Genomic DNA, 15,483 nt, shown 5'->3' with positions numbered 1-15,483 from the left:
ACAGGCTCCGTCCCCGTCCCCACCCTTTCCCACCAAAATCTCCCGCCACCCCCACCCCTCTCCCGCCAAAACCAACCGACCCCGCCACGCGGCGGCGCGCGCGCGGGGCCTGACCCACCGCGCAGCGAGACGGGCGCTCCGTTTTGCCGCGCAAGACCCCCTCGCCGATATAAAAAAGTCCGCGCGCGCAGACCGCACAGAGCCGAAATTTTTTTGGCGCGCATCCCAACAGACGACGCCGCCGCCGCCGCCGCCGTTCCCCGCCCCGCGTCCTTGTCCACCGCAGCCGTCGCCCGCCGCGTCCCTCCCCTCCCGCTTTCGGGAGAGTCTCGTCGCGGCAAGGGTTTCCGTGTGGTGCTTCGGGTGGAGGTGGGGGTCATGGAGGGAGCAGCGAAGCCGTCGACGAGCTCGGGGTCGGGGGTCACGGACGGGGCCTCGGGCGGCGCCGGCGCCGCCGCGGGCGCCTCCATGGAGGAGGGGTTCACCGATCTGTGCAAGGTACGGATGCTCACTCACCTGCTGCGGCGTTTGCTCCTCTCCGTTGGGCTCGGGCTTTTTACCGCTACTTGGGTGTCGAAATTCATTTGTATTTTTTTTTTCTGCCCAAGGCGTGCTCCCCCCACCCTGCTGATCTGTTCTACCCGCTTGGTGTGGGCTCCCTCAGTGAAGAAACTATGCAATGCAAGGTCGAAGATTTGAGCGGATTTTGTAGTTTGGAGTGGATTTGTGCTGGATCTGGTGCTCTCCCTTTGGTTTGCATCTACCACTTTTTTGGGGGAAAATGTGTGAACTTTGCTGGCTGTGCTCCCGTCTTTGAGGTTCTGTGCTCTAGTCCCATTGATTTAGGCTATCTCAAGCATTTTTGCAACCCTTGAATACTTCCAATTTTGATTTTTAAGACAAAGGAGCCCTTCCAACCCTTTGATTCGGTTTTCATGTCATGCGTACAAATAAATATATGCTACTTTTTCCTACAGTATTTGATAGCTAGCCTTCTGTGATTGGACAGGGGCAACTTTTTATAGGGCTGGTACTTTCAAAAACGGATAAATGAACGTTCTTTTCGTTTCTCCACGCTTCCGAGATTGGGCCTTACTGTCCTTTGTATTCTTATTGTTACTGTCAGCTAATTGTTCAATTTTACCACTACTATATCTCTTGTGAACTATTCTCTTATAATTAATTTTGAACTTCTATTTTGTTTGCTGGCGAGCAGAGCAAACTGGGACTGGATGAGAGCACGACGAGGCAGGCAATGCAACTCTTCAAGGAGACCAAGAACATCCTCAAGTCCAGCATGTCTTCCTTGGGCGGTGGATCGGTAAGATTGCAATTTTTCATCTCTGGTTTAGTTAGTGTTTCTCCCATCCAATTTCAGGACCATGTTGTATAGCTAAAAGTCTAAAACCTGTGTTTATGTTACCTATTGGGTTCATATATAGCCCGAGGAGATCGAGAGGTTCTGGTATGCCTGTGTCCTTTACTGTGTATCAAGGCTCAGCAAAGCAGGGAGGTCGAAGGAAGATGGTGGTGTCTCACTCTGCCAGATCTTGAGGGCATCTAAGCTGAAGTATGAATCCTGCTGATTTTATTTGGCTGAAGAGAAATCACATCTCGCTTGGGCTAATCTCTATATTCCTTCTGTTGGTTCATTGTAGCATTGTGGATTTTTTCAAGGAGATGCCACAGTTCTGCATAAAGGTTGCGCACATTCTGACTGGCCTGTATGGTTCAGATTGGGAGAAGAAGCTTGAGGTACATATAAGTGTTCTCCCCTGTTTTAGAACACACTTCAGAAGGCTTCTATCTTATTACTGACATGCATTTCCTCGCTTGTGCTCAGTTGAAGGAACTGCAAGCGAACATTGTCCATTTAAGCTTGCTAAGCAGGTAAAATTATACTTTCTATTGCTTTTTGTTTCACCTGTGGCTACTCATAGGGTAAAGTGTCTAGCTTTTGCTCTAGAATGTTGATTCACCAGTAGTGTTTTTTTATTTGAAAACTCGATTTGCTAGTAGTGTTTCTCTCCCCTTGGGTGAGTTTTTTTTTTCACCAGTGTTATCGAACTGAATCCAAACCACATTGGAGCGTTTGGTAAATGTAATATCATGTTTTAGTTGATTATAGCTATATTTTATATAATAATCTGAGTAGGCATATACATAAAGGACTATACTCCTAACAGCCTGTACTGTTTGGATATATTCTAGAATTCTTATGTTCCTGCAAAGGATGATACCACAAATGTTGGGATAGCCAAGCTTGTAGTACTTTTTTTCGTGGTGCCAAAACCTCCTGTTTTATCCAACTATTCTAGAATTGCATCCTAGAAAGCTTGAAGCTGCAGGCTAAAATTTCCATTATTCTGCTTAAATAGTTTAAAACCATCGATTTGCTTTGCATATATGTATGATTATGGACTGTCATACCATTCAACTAGGCCAATAGTAGTATGAGCAAATTATGCAACAAAGTTTAATAGGTTTCCGAGCTTCATCTATAATCTGATTTGAAGACTGTTGGTAATACTATCAGTTGTACCTTAACTTTATATGCTGGAGTTTACTTTTCTATTTCCTTCCATAGTTTCCTCTCTACACAGAGCAATTATGAACTTTTTTTTGGCAAATGACTGATGTTTGTTTGGTTCAGGTACTACAAGCGTGCATACCAGGAGCTATTCTTGTCAAATGATGCCAAGTATTCAGAAAATTCTTCAGAATCAAGCAACCAAGAGGCTTCAGATTATTATCGCTTTGGATGGTTGCTTTTTTTAGTCTTAAGAATCCAATCATTCAGCAGATTCAAGGATCTTGTGACATCAACGAACGAACTGGTTTCTGTGTTGGTAAGGACATGTGCTATGATCAAATTTACAAGTATTTTCTCTTCTCATGCAGCACGGCAATCGATGTATGGTGTATTATTGTTAGTCAACTTGAATGTAACAAATACTTCTTATTTTGCATGCCTGCAGGCTGTACTTATCATTCACGTTCCTGTGCGGCTAAGGAGCTTCAATGTAAAAGATTCACCCTACTTTGGTAATGGCAACCAACTCTTTATTTGACAGATACTGTTTGCTAATCATGGTCTGCTAGTTATAGCAGTTATGGCTTAAAACTGAAACGTTCTGTTGGTTTGAATCAGGTAAGAAGTCAGATCAGGGAGTCAATCTTATTGCTTCTCTGTGTGAAAAATATCATACTTCAGAAGATGAATTGAGCAAAGCACTTGAGAAGACAAACACTCTCATAATGGATATTCTGAAAAATAAGCCATGCTCTGCTTCAGAATGTCAACAGGACAGTTTGTCTTTTATTGATCCAGGTATAGATCTAATTGTTTGGTATTCACTGTCTTTTCACGAGTTTATCTGCTGCCCATTCTCATTAAAAATTTCTTCTTTGATGCAGAAGGTTTGAAAGTTTTTAAGGATTTGCTTCAGGGAAACTCATTGAAATCAAGTCTGCTAATCCTAGAAAAGGAATATGACAATGCAATTAACTCAAAAGGAGAGCTAGATGAGCGCATGTTTGCTAATGATGAGGACAGTTTGCTTGGCAGTGGAAGTCTGTCAGGTGGAGCCGTTAATTTACCAGGCACGAAGGTACTGCTAGCTAGTAAGATAAAAATTCATCCATTGCTTCATTACTTGAAAGCTCAAAGCTTTGAAATTTGTTTAAACATATTTGTATTTCGTGCTATTTCAGAGGAAGTATGATGTTATGGCCTCGCCTGCAAAATCAATAACAAGCCCAAGTCCAATGTCTCCTCCACGTTTTTGTTTATCACCTAAAGGCAACAGCTTTGGCAGCTCAAAGATGGCTCCTATCACTCCAGTGAGCACAGCCATGACAACTGCTAAGTGGCTTCGGACTACAATAACCCCCCTTCCTTCAAAACCTTCTGGGGAACTATTGCGCTTCTTCTCAGCATGTGATAAGGATTTAACAGAAGACATTACACACAGAGCTGGCATTATACTTGGAGCCATATTCACAAGTAGTTCTTTTGGTGAACGCATATGTACCAATGTGCGAAGCGCAAATAGGATGGATGCTATCTGGACGGAGCAAAGAAAAATGGAAGCCCTTAAGCTATATTACAGGGTTCTGGAATCGATGTGTAGAGCAGAGTCACAAATTTTGAGTGGGAGCGGGAACAATCTTACATCTCTCTTGTCTAATGAGCGATTTCATCGGTGTATGATTGCCTGTTCTGCTGAATTAGTTCTTGCAACCCATAAGACTGTCACTATGATGTTCCCAGCTGTTCTGGAGAAAACTGGCATTACAGCTTTTGACTTGAGTAAAGTCATAGAGGGTTTTGTTAGGCATGAAGATACACTTCCCAGAGAGTTGAAGCGTCATCTGAATTCTCTTGAGGAACGGCTTCTGGAGAGCATGGCATGGCAGAAAGGCTCATCAATGTACAATTCCTTGATTGTTGCAAGGCCAGCACTGTCTGCAGAAATAAACCGGTTAGGTTTACTGGCTGAACCAATGCCTTCACTTGATGCCATTGCAGCGCATCATAATATCTCATTAGGGGGCTTGCCACCTCTTCCCTTCCAAAAGCAGGAGCATTCGCCAGGTACCATTTTATCAGTCATCATCAGCAGAATGCCTATTTTGATATTCCTGAAGTGTTAATAAATGTGCAGTACTTCTTTGGCTTTACAATTTTCACTGTATGCAATTAGTGATTGAACTTCCTCCTTGTTAATGGTGTTTCCTGCAGATAAAGATGAAGTCAGATCTCCCAAAAGAGCATGCACTGAGAGAAGAAATGTGCTGGTGGACAACAATTCATTTAGATCACCAGTCAAGGATATCATCAAATCGAAGTTACCACCTCTTCAATCAGCTTTTGCAAGGTTAATATTCCTCCCTGACTTCAGAACTCTTGTGTGACTGTCAGCTGGATGCTTAAGTGGAATTTTCCTTTTCGTATTCTTATTGCAGTCCAACAAGACCGAATCCTGCAGCAGGAGGTGAAACATGCGCAGAGACAGGAATAGGTGTGTTCTTCAGCAAGGTGAGTAGTCCTTTTTGATGCATCATAATGTGATGAGATAAAATGCATGCTGTTCACTTCATGTCCATTTATCCCCGCAGATAACAAAACTTGCCGCCATTAGAATCAGAAGTCTCTGTGAAAGATTGCAACTTTCTCAGCAAGTTCTGGAGCGAGTGTATTTCCTCATTCAGCAAATCCTTAGCCAACAAACTGCTCTTTTCTTCAACAGGCATATTGACCAGATCATACTGTGCAGCATATATGGAGTTGCTAAGGTACATGTAGCAATTATCTTAGTTCCAAATTCATAGGTAAAATATATCCTACTATAACCATTAAAATTTGTGTTGGTAATAATTTACAGATATCTCAATTGGAGCTTTCATTCAAGGAGATTATTTTCGGCTACAGAAAACAACCTCAATGCAAGCCACAAGTTTTCCGAAGTGTTTATGTTCATTGGCCCCCAAGATGCAGGAACGGGGTTAGTTCCATCTTGTTTTCAGCTTTTAAGGATTTCTCTAAGTTGTTCAAATTGCAATGAGTTCGAAAGTTTGCCTAACTGAATTCTTATCCTGCCAGAAAACAGGAGAAGATCATGTCGATATTATCACTTTCTACAATGAAGTATTTATTCCTGCTGCCAAGCCTTTGCTGGTGGAGGTAGGGCCTGGTGCTAGTCCAAACAAGAAAGAAGAGGAAAAAGGTTCTGTAGATGGTAGGCACCTACATATAGATATTAGGCAACATTATCCTAGTGCTGACTCCATAAAGGCTTTGCTGAAGTGCTTTTGTTGTATCAGTAGGTCCATTTCCAGAATCTCCACGGCTAGCTCGGTTTCCAAACCTTCCTGACATGTCTCCGAAGAAGGTTTCTGCTACTCACAATGTATACGTCTCTCCGCTACGATCGTCAAAGGTATATGCCTGTCAATTTTTGTGTGTTATCATTACATTTTCATCTGACTGAACTATTGTGTAATCATCTATCAATGTTGTGACAACTTCATAACTGAACTCTCCAGATGGATATTTTGCTCTCCCCAAGCTCAAAGAGCTACTATGCATGTGTTGGCGAGAGTACCTATGCGTTTCAAAGCCCTTCCAAGGATCTGAAGGCTATCAATAACCGGCTAAACAGGTAAAATCTACAGTGAAGTTTGCAGAAGGTTTGCTCTATTCCATTTCCAACAAAAACAGAGTACTGACATCCAGATCACCTGCAATGTGTGCAGTGGGAAGAAAGTTAGCGGACGACTGAACTTCGACATTGTCAGCGACCTCGATGTCGCCAGCAGCCTCAGCAGTGATCAAAATGCCAAGCCTGCAGCAATGGAAGTGGTTCCGGTCAAGACACCGGTGAAATGTGAGCCATCTGACTCGTGATCGAGTCTGCGATGATGCATCACCGATCCAACACAAACTATGCTGAACTGTTAGGTGCCAGATGATCAGAGTTAGATATTAGATGCCCTTTGTTTTAGTTTGTCTTTTTTTTTGACATGGGAAACTCGTTTGTGAGCAGCTCTACCTGCTGTAAAATATAAGAAAGGCTGCCCTGAGAGCTCCCCTAACCTGCCTCACTTTTGTAGGAGCTAGTACCATAGTCATGTAACTTAACAAGTTAACAAGTTTTGTAAATGCAAAATGGTTATTGTCTTGTCTATTCCCGCACAGATGTGAATCGCTTGTCCATGCCCTCTTCACTGCAATCAGTAGCATCGTCTATGCTTCTGTTTTGATGTACGATCGTGCAGAATACAGATTGAAGTCTTGATTGAATAAGCTTGACAGATCGCTGGACCAAAGTACATGACTTAATTGTGTGATACTGTAATGGAACTGAAAATGATGTGGTACCTTGTGCTTACACATGTCTTCATCGTCTTCCTTGCGGATTGATGATGCTGTGTGTGGATGCTTGTCCCGCAAACTGTTCTTTTGTACAAACTCTGCGTATGTCTGCAGAATTTGAATAAGTTAACGTGTACTACATCTGCACTTTTACAATCAAAGCAAGTTGCCCGAATCTGTTTCTGAGTTGAAGCACCTTCGGTATTTTCTGGAAGTCAAAGTCTGAACATGGTATACTGATGTTGTTCTTGTTACACGTCATTGCCTTGTGTTGCAAGAATTCATCAGCGCCGTTTCCTTGTGTAAGTTAGTAATGCCAGTGGATTCAGGAAATCAAAGTGTCAAACATTGAAGAAAAGAATATATCCACTGACGGGGAGAAAGGAGTACGTAGTGCCTGCTGACCTGTGCTGGAGTTTTTTTTTTCAAAGCTGAAAACTGTCATCTGGTACTGAATTACATGCATCTATAACTTTTGTTACCTGATGACTGAGGCCATCGTTGCTAAGATCATCGCTGACGTTCATTCACACACTGCAGAACTACTCAGCTTTTGCGTCGAGCAATGCATACGCTGCTCGTGGCCTGATGACAAAGTCTCGTTCGCTGCCTTGCAGACGAAGACATCGAAAGAGCCTTGACGACAGCAACGACAACGACGGTCGACGATGAACATACAGTACATTTTGCTAATCACCCTGATGAGTCTGACAACCACTACAAGGCAATTTCGTCGCACTACAAGGACAAGGTAACAACAGTAGAAAACTCGACTGTTGTATATAAACTTGGTCATTTTTCTCCGGTTCTGAGGACGTCATTTGTTGAATTTCGTAGCAACCAACGAACGAGTATTAATCCGTGGAAGGGTTATTATACCCTATACGTGTATTAATCTCACACTTTTTTGTACAAGAGATTGTCCATCTAGTTCTCACACAGTAACTCTCGACTAATCCGTGGAAGGGTAATTATTTGGAGAACGTACAGTACAGTTCTTCTGCTACTAATACTGCTAAACCCAGCTTAATACATGTATGCAGGCCATCAGATTGAAGATAACTGATGGATCATCAAGACAGCACAAACTACAACTCAGTAACACCGTACCTGTATGCATTTATCTACCTATAAATCTGATAGCTATCTTCTTCCCCTTCAGGCGTAACTCTTCCACGCTTATCACAGTTAAGATACCATGCTAGACTTTTTTTACATGTTGCTCGACAGCCATGACGGGAGGCACCCTGCAAAATTTGGAGGAAAAAACGTGAAAAGTCAGATTCAAAATAAATGCCATCAAAATTTCAAAGTTTCAGACTGCAAGATAAGACAAAGCATGTTCAGAACGTGAGAGATTCAGAAACAGATAGCTCACATGAGACCGGGAAGCTGAAGCACAGGCCAGGCTTGCCGGCGGCAGCCGGCAGCAGCTGCTGCTGTTGCTGTTTCTTGTGCTCGGCCACGAGGATGTAGAAGAGGCCCATCACGCCCGTGTGCTGCCTCTCGCTGCTGTAGTTGGACACCACGGTCAGCACCTCGCCGTCGCGCACCGTCACGCTTCCCGGCTTCGGGTAGCAGGTCGACATGCCGACGATGTAGCCTGCCTCGTTCCCGGCCTCCTGCCCTTCGCCGTAGGTTGCCACCGATTCACACAGCAGCCGGCCGTCCTGTGTTACAAGTTCAGTGCAAGCAGTTCATCAGCATTCAGGCTACCAATTACTATTTCAATTTTCAAGTCCATGGGTCATTACTTGCTAGTACTTGGATTGTGTAAAGTTATTTTTAGAATTTATTGTGTAAAGTTTTTCAGGCGACTGCAGGAGCAGTAGCGCTGGGTTGTCTTGGGGGAGCTATTACTAGTCTCTCATCTTTTGTTGTTCTTGTTACGTGTAATTCAAAACTAAATAGCAAGGGGTGCGCTCTAGCGCGTTGTAAAAACTCTTTCTTCTATCTTAATATAAAGATGCGCAATTCTCTTGCGTATTCGATAAAAAAAGTTTTTCAGGCGACGATACTGAACTCTGGGCCAGCAAAATGCAAAGAGATTGAATCAGTGGTGCCAGCCAGCTACCTCGCCGTGCAGAGAGGCGGCGATGCCACCTGAATGCTGGTGCGCAACGCCGAACACGATGTCGCCTCCCCGCGGCAAGATTTGTTTGGTTGCCTGAACATGGACGCAGTCGTTGTTGGCCCGGTTCTCTGAGCTGCATGCCTCGACCTGGTACTCCACCTGCACATGCAAACGGCCAAGATCATAAAACATCTCGACTCTTAACCTATTCAAATGCTTCTGATTGCGAATTTCTTGGCATCCAAATAAAGCATATAGAAGCCTCTCATTGTTGCATATGCATACCTTGCAAGCAGGCTCTGATTTCCCCTCAAGCAGAGCTCTGTCAGTGACATCGAAGATGTAGATCTTCACCGGCAAAACCGCATCACTCCAGTCGAGCCACGTCACGGTGTACCGCAGGAACACCTTCCTCACCTCACCATCGGAGAACCCTTCCTTCACCTTGCACCGGGTCTCATCATAGCAGCAGTACAGCCCGCCGGTGTAGTCCTCGGGGATGCGCCGGCCGTGCTCATCGATCGTCACATTGTACAGGTCGCACCTGCACTCGGTGCACCCCAGCTTGTCGGCGGCGCCCCTGGTGTCGATGGCGTGCACGTTGAGCAGCCATTTCTCCTCGTACCCCTCCGGCGGCGCCTCCGGGTTGCCAACCTCGATGCCGTAGGGATCAGGCACCCACGTCGCCGTGTGCCGGGTCTCGGAGCCAAGGCCGTAGTACTGTCCCAGTGTGTTCTTGCACACGCCGGAGTTCCTGTTCAGGATTCCCTTGGAGCGCTTCTGGGCCTCGCCGGCGGCGGCGGCGGCGGCGGCTTCCTTCACGGCGAAGTAGGGCTCCGCGACCCAGTGGTGGAGGTAGGTCTCGTGGAGCGGGACAGGGACGCCGCGCTCGTCGACGACCTCGGCGTTGAAGCTCTTGAGCGCGAGGTGGCCTCTGGGGAAGGCGATGTCGAAGTACCACTTGTTGGAGACGGAGCCCGGGCGCAGGAAGATCGGCGGGGACAGGAAGGTCTTGGACTTGAGCAGGTGGCCTCTCACGTTGAGCGCCTCTGACGGAAGAGAGGCGGTTGCAGATAGCAGCGTGACGAGCAGCACGAGGAACGGCCACAATTTCATCTTGTCACCACTGTACGTACCACCTGCAAAAAATTGAATTAACCAATCAGAGGAAATGGATATGAACAAGCAAATGGACTTGATCAAGAACTATTTGAGTTGTTTTATTGGATTAGAAGAGTGTTGTTTCTAATTACCTGCGAGCAACTATTGATCACTTAACATTCTGCTACCACTAGGATTTAATAGAGTGTAGTCAGATTTCTAATGATCTAATACTTACCCTCTGTCTACAGTTTTACTGTTAAGCTGTAAACTCTCTCTTGGCATCGATTGGCATAGTAGAAAGAATGGGTGGAGGTGTGATTGGGGGAGAATGCAATCATGGGTGTAAGTACAGCCATGAACCTGAAGTCCTCCATCCGAATAATATAATATTTACTGAAACAAGGAATCAACTACCTAACACTTGAACTGAACAAGTTCAGAAAACCAGTACATATAGCAGGACAACATGCTGCCGTGCATGACCAACCAGTGCCTGACGATTCCCACTATCCTAACGATTCCCACTATGTCATTTGCCCTCGAAAAAAAAAAGAAAATAGAGACCGTTATTCTCCATAGCAAGCAACAGCATGACTTTTCATTCAGTTAACGCGTAGAAGTTTGGGCGTCGGTATATATAAAAATAGAGCGGTAACAAGGAGATATAAATTAACAAGCAAACACGAGGACAAGTTGTGTGTTCACCTAATCAGCAGGAAAAATCACCGGCACAGAGAGCTGCAGAAACGAAACTAAAGGGGCTCCGTTGGTGATTTAAACAGGTGCTGGGAGGATTTCCGACTAGCAAGCAGCAGCAGTTGCAAGCTGCAGCTCGTTGGTCCGTTGGTGGCTCTGCTTCTCCGAAGAGGAAAATCGAATCTTTCAACGACTACCCGACAGCCGCCGTCTCGTGCGGATCGCATAACAACAGAGAAAAAGAAAAAGAAAACAACAGCAACACAGGAGGAAAGGCGATCCATATCCGCAAGAAGCGAACAACTGCTTGGGCGAGAACATGTCCCTAATTCTCTGCATCGCCGGCGGAAAACGCAGTCTCTACATCGAAACGATCGACCAATTAATCTACCGGGCATCAGAATGATTATTCGAGGCAGCGGCGACCCTAACGAGACGAGGGCATGGGAAGGGCGAAGCAGAGGTGAAACCGAGGAGCGGGGAGGACGGACGGGGCGTACCAGGCTGAAGCGAAACTCAACTGCGTGCGGCGCGGATAGAGTGGAGTGGTGGGTGGAGAAGCGCCGGCCGCGGCAGCCTCTTATATGGGTGTTGCGTGTTGGCGCCACGCGGCGGCGCTTGCTTGCTTACGACAGCGCTTGCGTTTCTTGTCTCGTGGGGTGGTGGTGGTGGGGGGTAGTAGGACTAGGAGAAAGTAGATCCCTCTACCTCCACCTCTATGGGCTATGGTGGGCGCCGGCGTTCTAGAAGAAGGCGGTGACACAGGCCGAAAAGACGATAGAGGAGATGGATTGCGATGTGGACCTTGAGAATTGAGATCTCGAACGACGGTGCAGGATTTGGCTCCAAATATACGTAGTATGATATGAGTTGAAGCCAAGGAGAAGGAGATGGCAGCGTCAAAACCAAGTCAGATTGATTTGTTTGGGGACTGGATAATAACGAAACAAAAAAGAAAGAAGATAAATATGTTGACAGTGGGATTTGAACCCACGCCCTTTCGGACCAGAACCTTAATCTGGCGCCTTAGACCAACTCGGCCATCTCAACTGTTGGGATATAGGATCGAAACAATACTTTTCAACGTTAAACATATATTATTTAGCGGCAAACAAATTAAGCTCCGCCGGTGCACGTCCGGCTCCCCACTACGAGACGCGATGTCTGTCTGCGCGCCACATATGCCGCCGTTATATTTGACATCCCTGCAGCTTTAGCAGCGTTCGCATACATGCACGGCGCCACATCATGTCACCGTTGGTTGCCTTCCAAGTCCCAATCAATCTTTGGACGTAGCATATGCCATCCCACGGACGGTACAGTACTACCCTAATCCACACACAAAACACGACACAAAAATCCTAGAATGAGTGTATGTGGATCATATTTTGTGATTCTGTACTGTCCACCAGATCGATCACTTACTATATCTAAAAAAAAAGATCGATTATTTCCTCTGGTAACACCAGATCTTCGCTTCTGTTGGATAAGTAGGGTTCTATGTGGACAATAACGGTACGTGTTTAGTGTTTACTCGATCACTAGTTGGCTACTACTCCATAGTACTTTTTTTTTGAACGGACGGCAAGAGTTTTGCCGAATTTTTATTAGGAGATGAGAAAAAAGAGAGAGCAAAGAGCCCTCTCAAACAAAACAAAAACCCCCAGGAAAGCAACTCACTGCAACAAAGAAAAAAATAAAGAAAACGTGGGGGTTAACAACCAAACAAACAAATCAACTAATCAGGGGCGCCGGGGGCAACAACTAAGAAAAAGCTAAACTGAACTGCTGGAAATCTTCTTTTGTTAGGAGGGCCACTTCCTCTTCTGACTTTGATACTTGATTGAAGGTTCTTCTGTTGCGTTCTTTCCAAATATTCCACCAAAAATAAATGATAATGCCATCGAAGAAAGGTTTGTTATGCTTGTCAAAACCAGCTCTGCATTTTTTCCACCACCCCCTTCAGAGTGGTCGTAAGAGTGGCCGTAACCGTGGTTGGTGGTAGACTCCCAACTTGTAGCCAACTTATGAGTCTATCCCAGCTCGCTCTCGTGAAAATGCAATCTTTGCATAAGTGTGTCGGCGTTTCTGGTTCACTATTACATAGCTTGCATAGCGTGTCTTGTGGCCAGCCCCTTTTCGCCAAATTGTCTGCTGTCAAGATCTTTTTTTGGAGTAGGAGCCAAGCGAAAAAAACGGCATTTTGGTTCGGTTTTGGCCTTCCAAATTGGGTGGAACAATGACGTTCTGGTGCGGCCAATGAACTGAATACGATATGCACTTTTTGTTGTGTATTCTCCATTAGGTGTCCATCGCCAAGTGATCTCATCATCTGCATTGGTGTCTCTTGCTTGCAGCTGAATCACCTCCCACAACTCTGCGTATTCTCTGATTTCCACTCCCGTCGTCAATGGGCGGACTAGGTCTATCCAGTGATTTCCATGCAGCGCCTTTTGTACCGAAATATTTTTTCTTCTTGATTTTTGAAATAGATGTGGTGCTAAATTCTTTGGTGATGAACCATTCAACCAACTCGAATGCCAGAAAAGTGCTTTGTTACCCTTGCCCACTTTGACAATCGTGGAGGTATGGAACAAATCTTTGTCTGTTTTGTCACAAGGGATCGCTAGTCCTGTCCATGGCCGTTCTTCGTTTTTCCATTGGAACCAAAGCCATCTAAGCCTGAGTGCCCTTGCTAGCCGATCAAGGTCGAGTATCCCAAGTCCCCCCAAGTCTTTTGGTGTGCACACCGAAGGCCATCTCACTAGGCAATGACCTCCGTTCACTTTCTCTGGCTCATCTCCTCTCCAAAGGAAACTTCTTCTCATCCGATCGATTTGTTTGATCAACCATTTTTGGGTTGGGAACACTGTTAGATGATAGATTGGCTGCGATGTAAGCACGCTTTTGACTAGCGTTTCTCTTCCTGCAGTTGATAACATTTTCCCTTTTCCACCCTGGTAATCTCTTCCCAATCTTGTCAAGGAGCGGCTGCACATCTACCCTCCGGAGCTTGCGAGTGTGTAGTGGTAAGCCCAGATATTTGCCGGGGAATGAGGAAACTTTCCCTGGGAAATCTATCAAAGTGTTGGATATCATGTCCTCGGTGCATCGAATCGGAAATATTTCTGTTTTGTTCATGTTGACCTTTAGTCCCGAACATCTCACAAAGACTTGTAACAGTTGGCCAATGGGACTCAATTCTTCATGGTCCGGGTTTGCAAAGAGGGCTACATCATCTGCATATAGGGAACATCTTAATTTTGCCGCCTTTGGGAGGACCTGGTGAATTATGTTTCTTTGGGCTGCTAGCTCTATTATTTTTTGAAGGGGATCAATGGCTAGGATAAAGAGTAGTGGTGACAGTGGATCGCCTTGGCGTACTCCACGAGCGTGTTTGATTTTTTTTCCCGGGTATCCCATTGAGCAATACTTTTGAAGATGAAGTTGCAAGTAGTGTGGTGATCCAGTCCCTCCATTTTTGGCCAAAACCCAACGCCCTCATCACTTCGAGAAGGAAAACCCAGCTCAAAGAATCAAATGCTTTGGAGATGTCCAATTTTATAAAGAGGGCCGGTCGCCCTGATTTATGTAAAGCCTTGATCACACTTTGTACGTAAACAAAGTTGTCATGTATACAACGTTTTTTGATAAAAGCATTTTGGCTTCCAGAAACCAGCTCATTCATCCGTGGAGCTAATCGATCGGCCAATAGTACTAACTATGGGCCTGTTTGGAAGGGCTCCGGCTCCTAAACTGGCTTCTGCTGGAGCCCTCCCAAATGATGTTTTCAGCGATGGCTCCAACCATGGAGCTTCGTGGAGCTCCTGAAATCGCGCTGACTAGAGCGGATTGGACGAGGCGGAGCTAAGAAATCGTGGCTCCGGCCGGCTCCTCCTCGGCCTTTCCCAGCCCTGCCCCCAAGTGGGGCCTGCCAGGACACGGCCCGCGGGGTGGAGGTGGCCGGCTGCGGTCGTCGCAGGGGCGCGCACCTGGGGGGGACCAGTGGCCGACAGCGGCCGCTGGGGCGCGGCCTGCGGGGAGGTGGTGGCCGGCTGACGACAGTTGCAGGGACGCGGCTTGTGGGGCCAGGATGGAGAACGTCAGTGGCGGCCGCGGTAGCAGGAGGCTGGCGGTGGCCGCGGGGAGGAGGGGCCCGGCGGCGGCCGTGGGAGGAGGATGCCGGCGGCAGCCGCGGGGAGGGGCCGGGGGGAGCCGGCGGCGTGTGCGAAGACCGGGAGGCGGCGACGCAGCGGAGATCGGGAGGCGGAGCGGACGAGAGGTCGGAAGGTGGACGATTGGATAATGAGGAGAGGATGGAGAAAAAAGAGGGAGGGAAAAAGAAAAGGAGAGGAAAAAGGAAAAGAAAAAAATATAAGGAAGGATAATTTAGATATTTCACAACCTCAATCCAATAGGTGAAGCCATTTTGTCAAATGTTTTTTAAAATAGCTCCAGCTCCACCAGAAAAGTCGCTCCACCAGAAGAGCCGGAGCTCTGTCAAATAGGCCCTATATATAATAGTGCATGCTGGTTTGACCTGGCATGGTCGTAGGTTCGATCCCCGATGGGACGAATTCTGGTGGATTAATTCCACCGGATTTTCCAAAATTCATTCCTATGTTGCTATGGATGCATATCATGCATGCGTGTGAGCGTCCGGTGGTACCACACAATTTGAAAACGACAGTAGTCTCTCCAATCTCTTCTCTACCGTGTGTACGCGCACACA

The 15,483-nt window shown here is 46.2% G+C and overlaps 2 protein-coding genes and 1 non-coding gene across 8 annotated transcripts; 1 reads left to right on the top strand and 2 right to left on the bottom strand.

The window, feature by feature from the left end:
- Positions 1 to 200: 200 nt before the first annotated feature.
- On the top strand, positions 201 to 6,697 carry LOC120713028 (retinoblastoma-related protein 3). Of its 6 annotated transcripts, none has more exons than XM_039998986.1 (19): positions 219 to 498; positions 609 to 686; positions 1,217 to 1,321; positions 1,443 to 1,570; positions 1,659 to 1,755; positions 1,844 to 1,890; positions 2,654 to 2,849; positions 2,979 to 3,045; positions 3,152 to 3,331; positions 3,421 to 3,611; positions 3,715 to 4,597; positions 4,745 to 4,880; positions 4,969 to 5,041; positions 5,122 to 5,298; positions 5,388 to 5,507; positions 5,606 to 5,741; positions 5,827 to 5,942; positions 6,049 to 6,164; positions 6,259 to 6,697. In XM_039998986.1, exons 1-19 carry the CDS (start codon positions 379 to 381, stop codon positions 6,407 to 6,409), a joined length of 3,117 nt encoding a protein of 1,038 aa, XP_039854920.1. In that variant the 5' UTR covers positions 219 to 378; the 3' UTR covers positions 6,410 to 6,697. The 6 variants fall into 6 exon arrangements, with proteins under 6 accessions (XP_039854923.1, XP_039854922.1, XP_039854920.1 ...); XM_039998987.1 differs by having other exon boundaries at positions 3,418 to 3,611; positions 5,830 to 5,942; XM_039998985.1 differs by having other exon boundaries at positions 221 to 498; positions 3,418 to 3,611.
- Positions 6,698 to 7,731: 1,034 nt separating this feature from the next.
- On the bottom strand, positions 7,732 to 11,463 carry LOC120713030. The gene is made up of 5 exons (XM_039998994.1): positions 11,252 to 11,463; positions 9,237 to 10,090; positions 8,952 to 9,110; positions 8,256 to 8,547; positions 7,732 to 8,124 (listed from the first exon to the last, which is right to left on the bottom strand). The coding sequence occupies exons 2-5, from the start codon at positions 10,065 to 10,067 to the stop codon at positions 8,090 to 8,092; spliced, it is 1,317 nt and encodes a 438-aa protein (XP_039854928.1). The 5' UTR covers positions 10,068 to 10,090; positions 11,252 to 11,463; the 3' UTR covers positions 7,732 to 8,089.
- A 257-nt stretch (positions 11,464 to 11,720) lies between these two features.
- Positions 11,721 to 11,801, bottom strand: TRNAL-AAG. Its single transcript has one exon. It is a non-coding gene; the product is annotated as a tRNA-Leu (tRNA).
- Between the last annotated feature and the right edge of the window lie 3,682 nt (positions 11,802 to 15,483).

Source organism: Panicum virgatum, chromosome 6K (assembly GCF_016808335.1).
Source record: "Panicum virgatum strain AP13 chromosome 6K, P.virgatum_v5, whole genome shotgun sequence".
In the NCBI taxonomy this organism is placed as follows: Eukaryota; Viridiplantae; Streptophyta; class Magnoliopsida; order Poales; family Poaceae; genus Panicum; species Panicum virgatum.
This window is presented reverse-complemented; position numbering and strand designations above follow the sequence as displayed.

What these genes read in the sequence shown, in the direction of transcription:
- LOC120713030 (XM_039998994.1), bottom strand. Translation starts at nt 10,067, where the DNA reads ATGAAATTGTGGCCGTTCCTCGTGCTGCTCGTCACGCTGCTATCTGCA. An exon ending in CCGCCTCTCTGCACGGCGAG is followed by an intron (nt 8,548 to 8,951) that starts GTAGCTGGCTGG and finishes CTTGTAACACAG; the next exon opens with GACGGCCGGCTGCTGTGTGA. An exon ending in CTTCAGCTTCCCGGTCTCAT is followed by an intron (nt 8,125 to 8,255) that starts GTGAGCTATCTG and finishes CAAATTTTGCAG; the next exon opens with GGTGCCTCCCGTCATGGCTG.
- LOC120713028 (XM_039998985.1), top strand. Translation starts at nt 379, where the DNA reads ATGGAGGGAGCAGCGAAGCCGTCGACGAGCTCGGGGTCGGGGGTCACG. An exon ending in TTGAGGGCATCTAAGCTGAA is followed by an intron (nt 1,571 to 1,658) that starts GTATGAATCCTG and finishes GGTTCATTGTAG; the next exon opens with CATTGTGGATTTTTTCAAGG. An exon ending in CATTTAAGCTTGCTAAGCAG is followed by an intron (nt 1,891 to 2,653) that starts GTAAAATTATAC and finishes TGTTTGGTTCAG; the next exon opens with GTACTACAAGCGTGCATACC.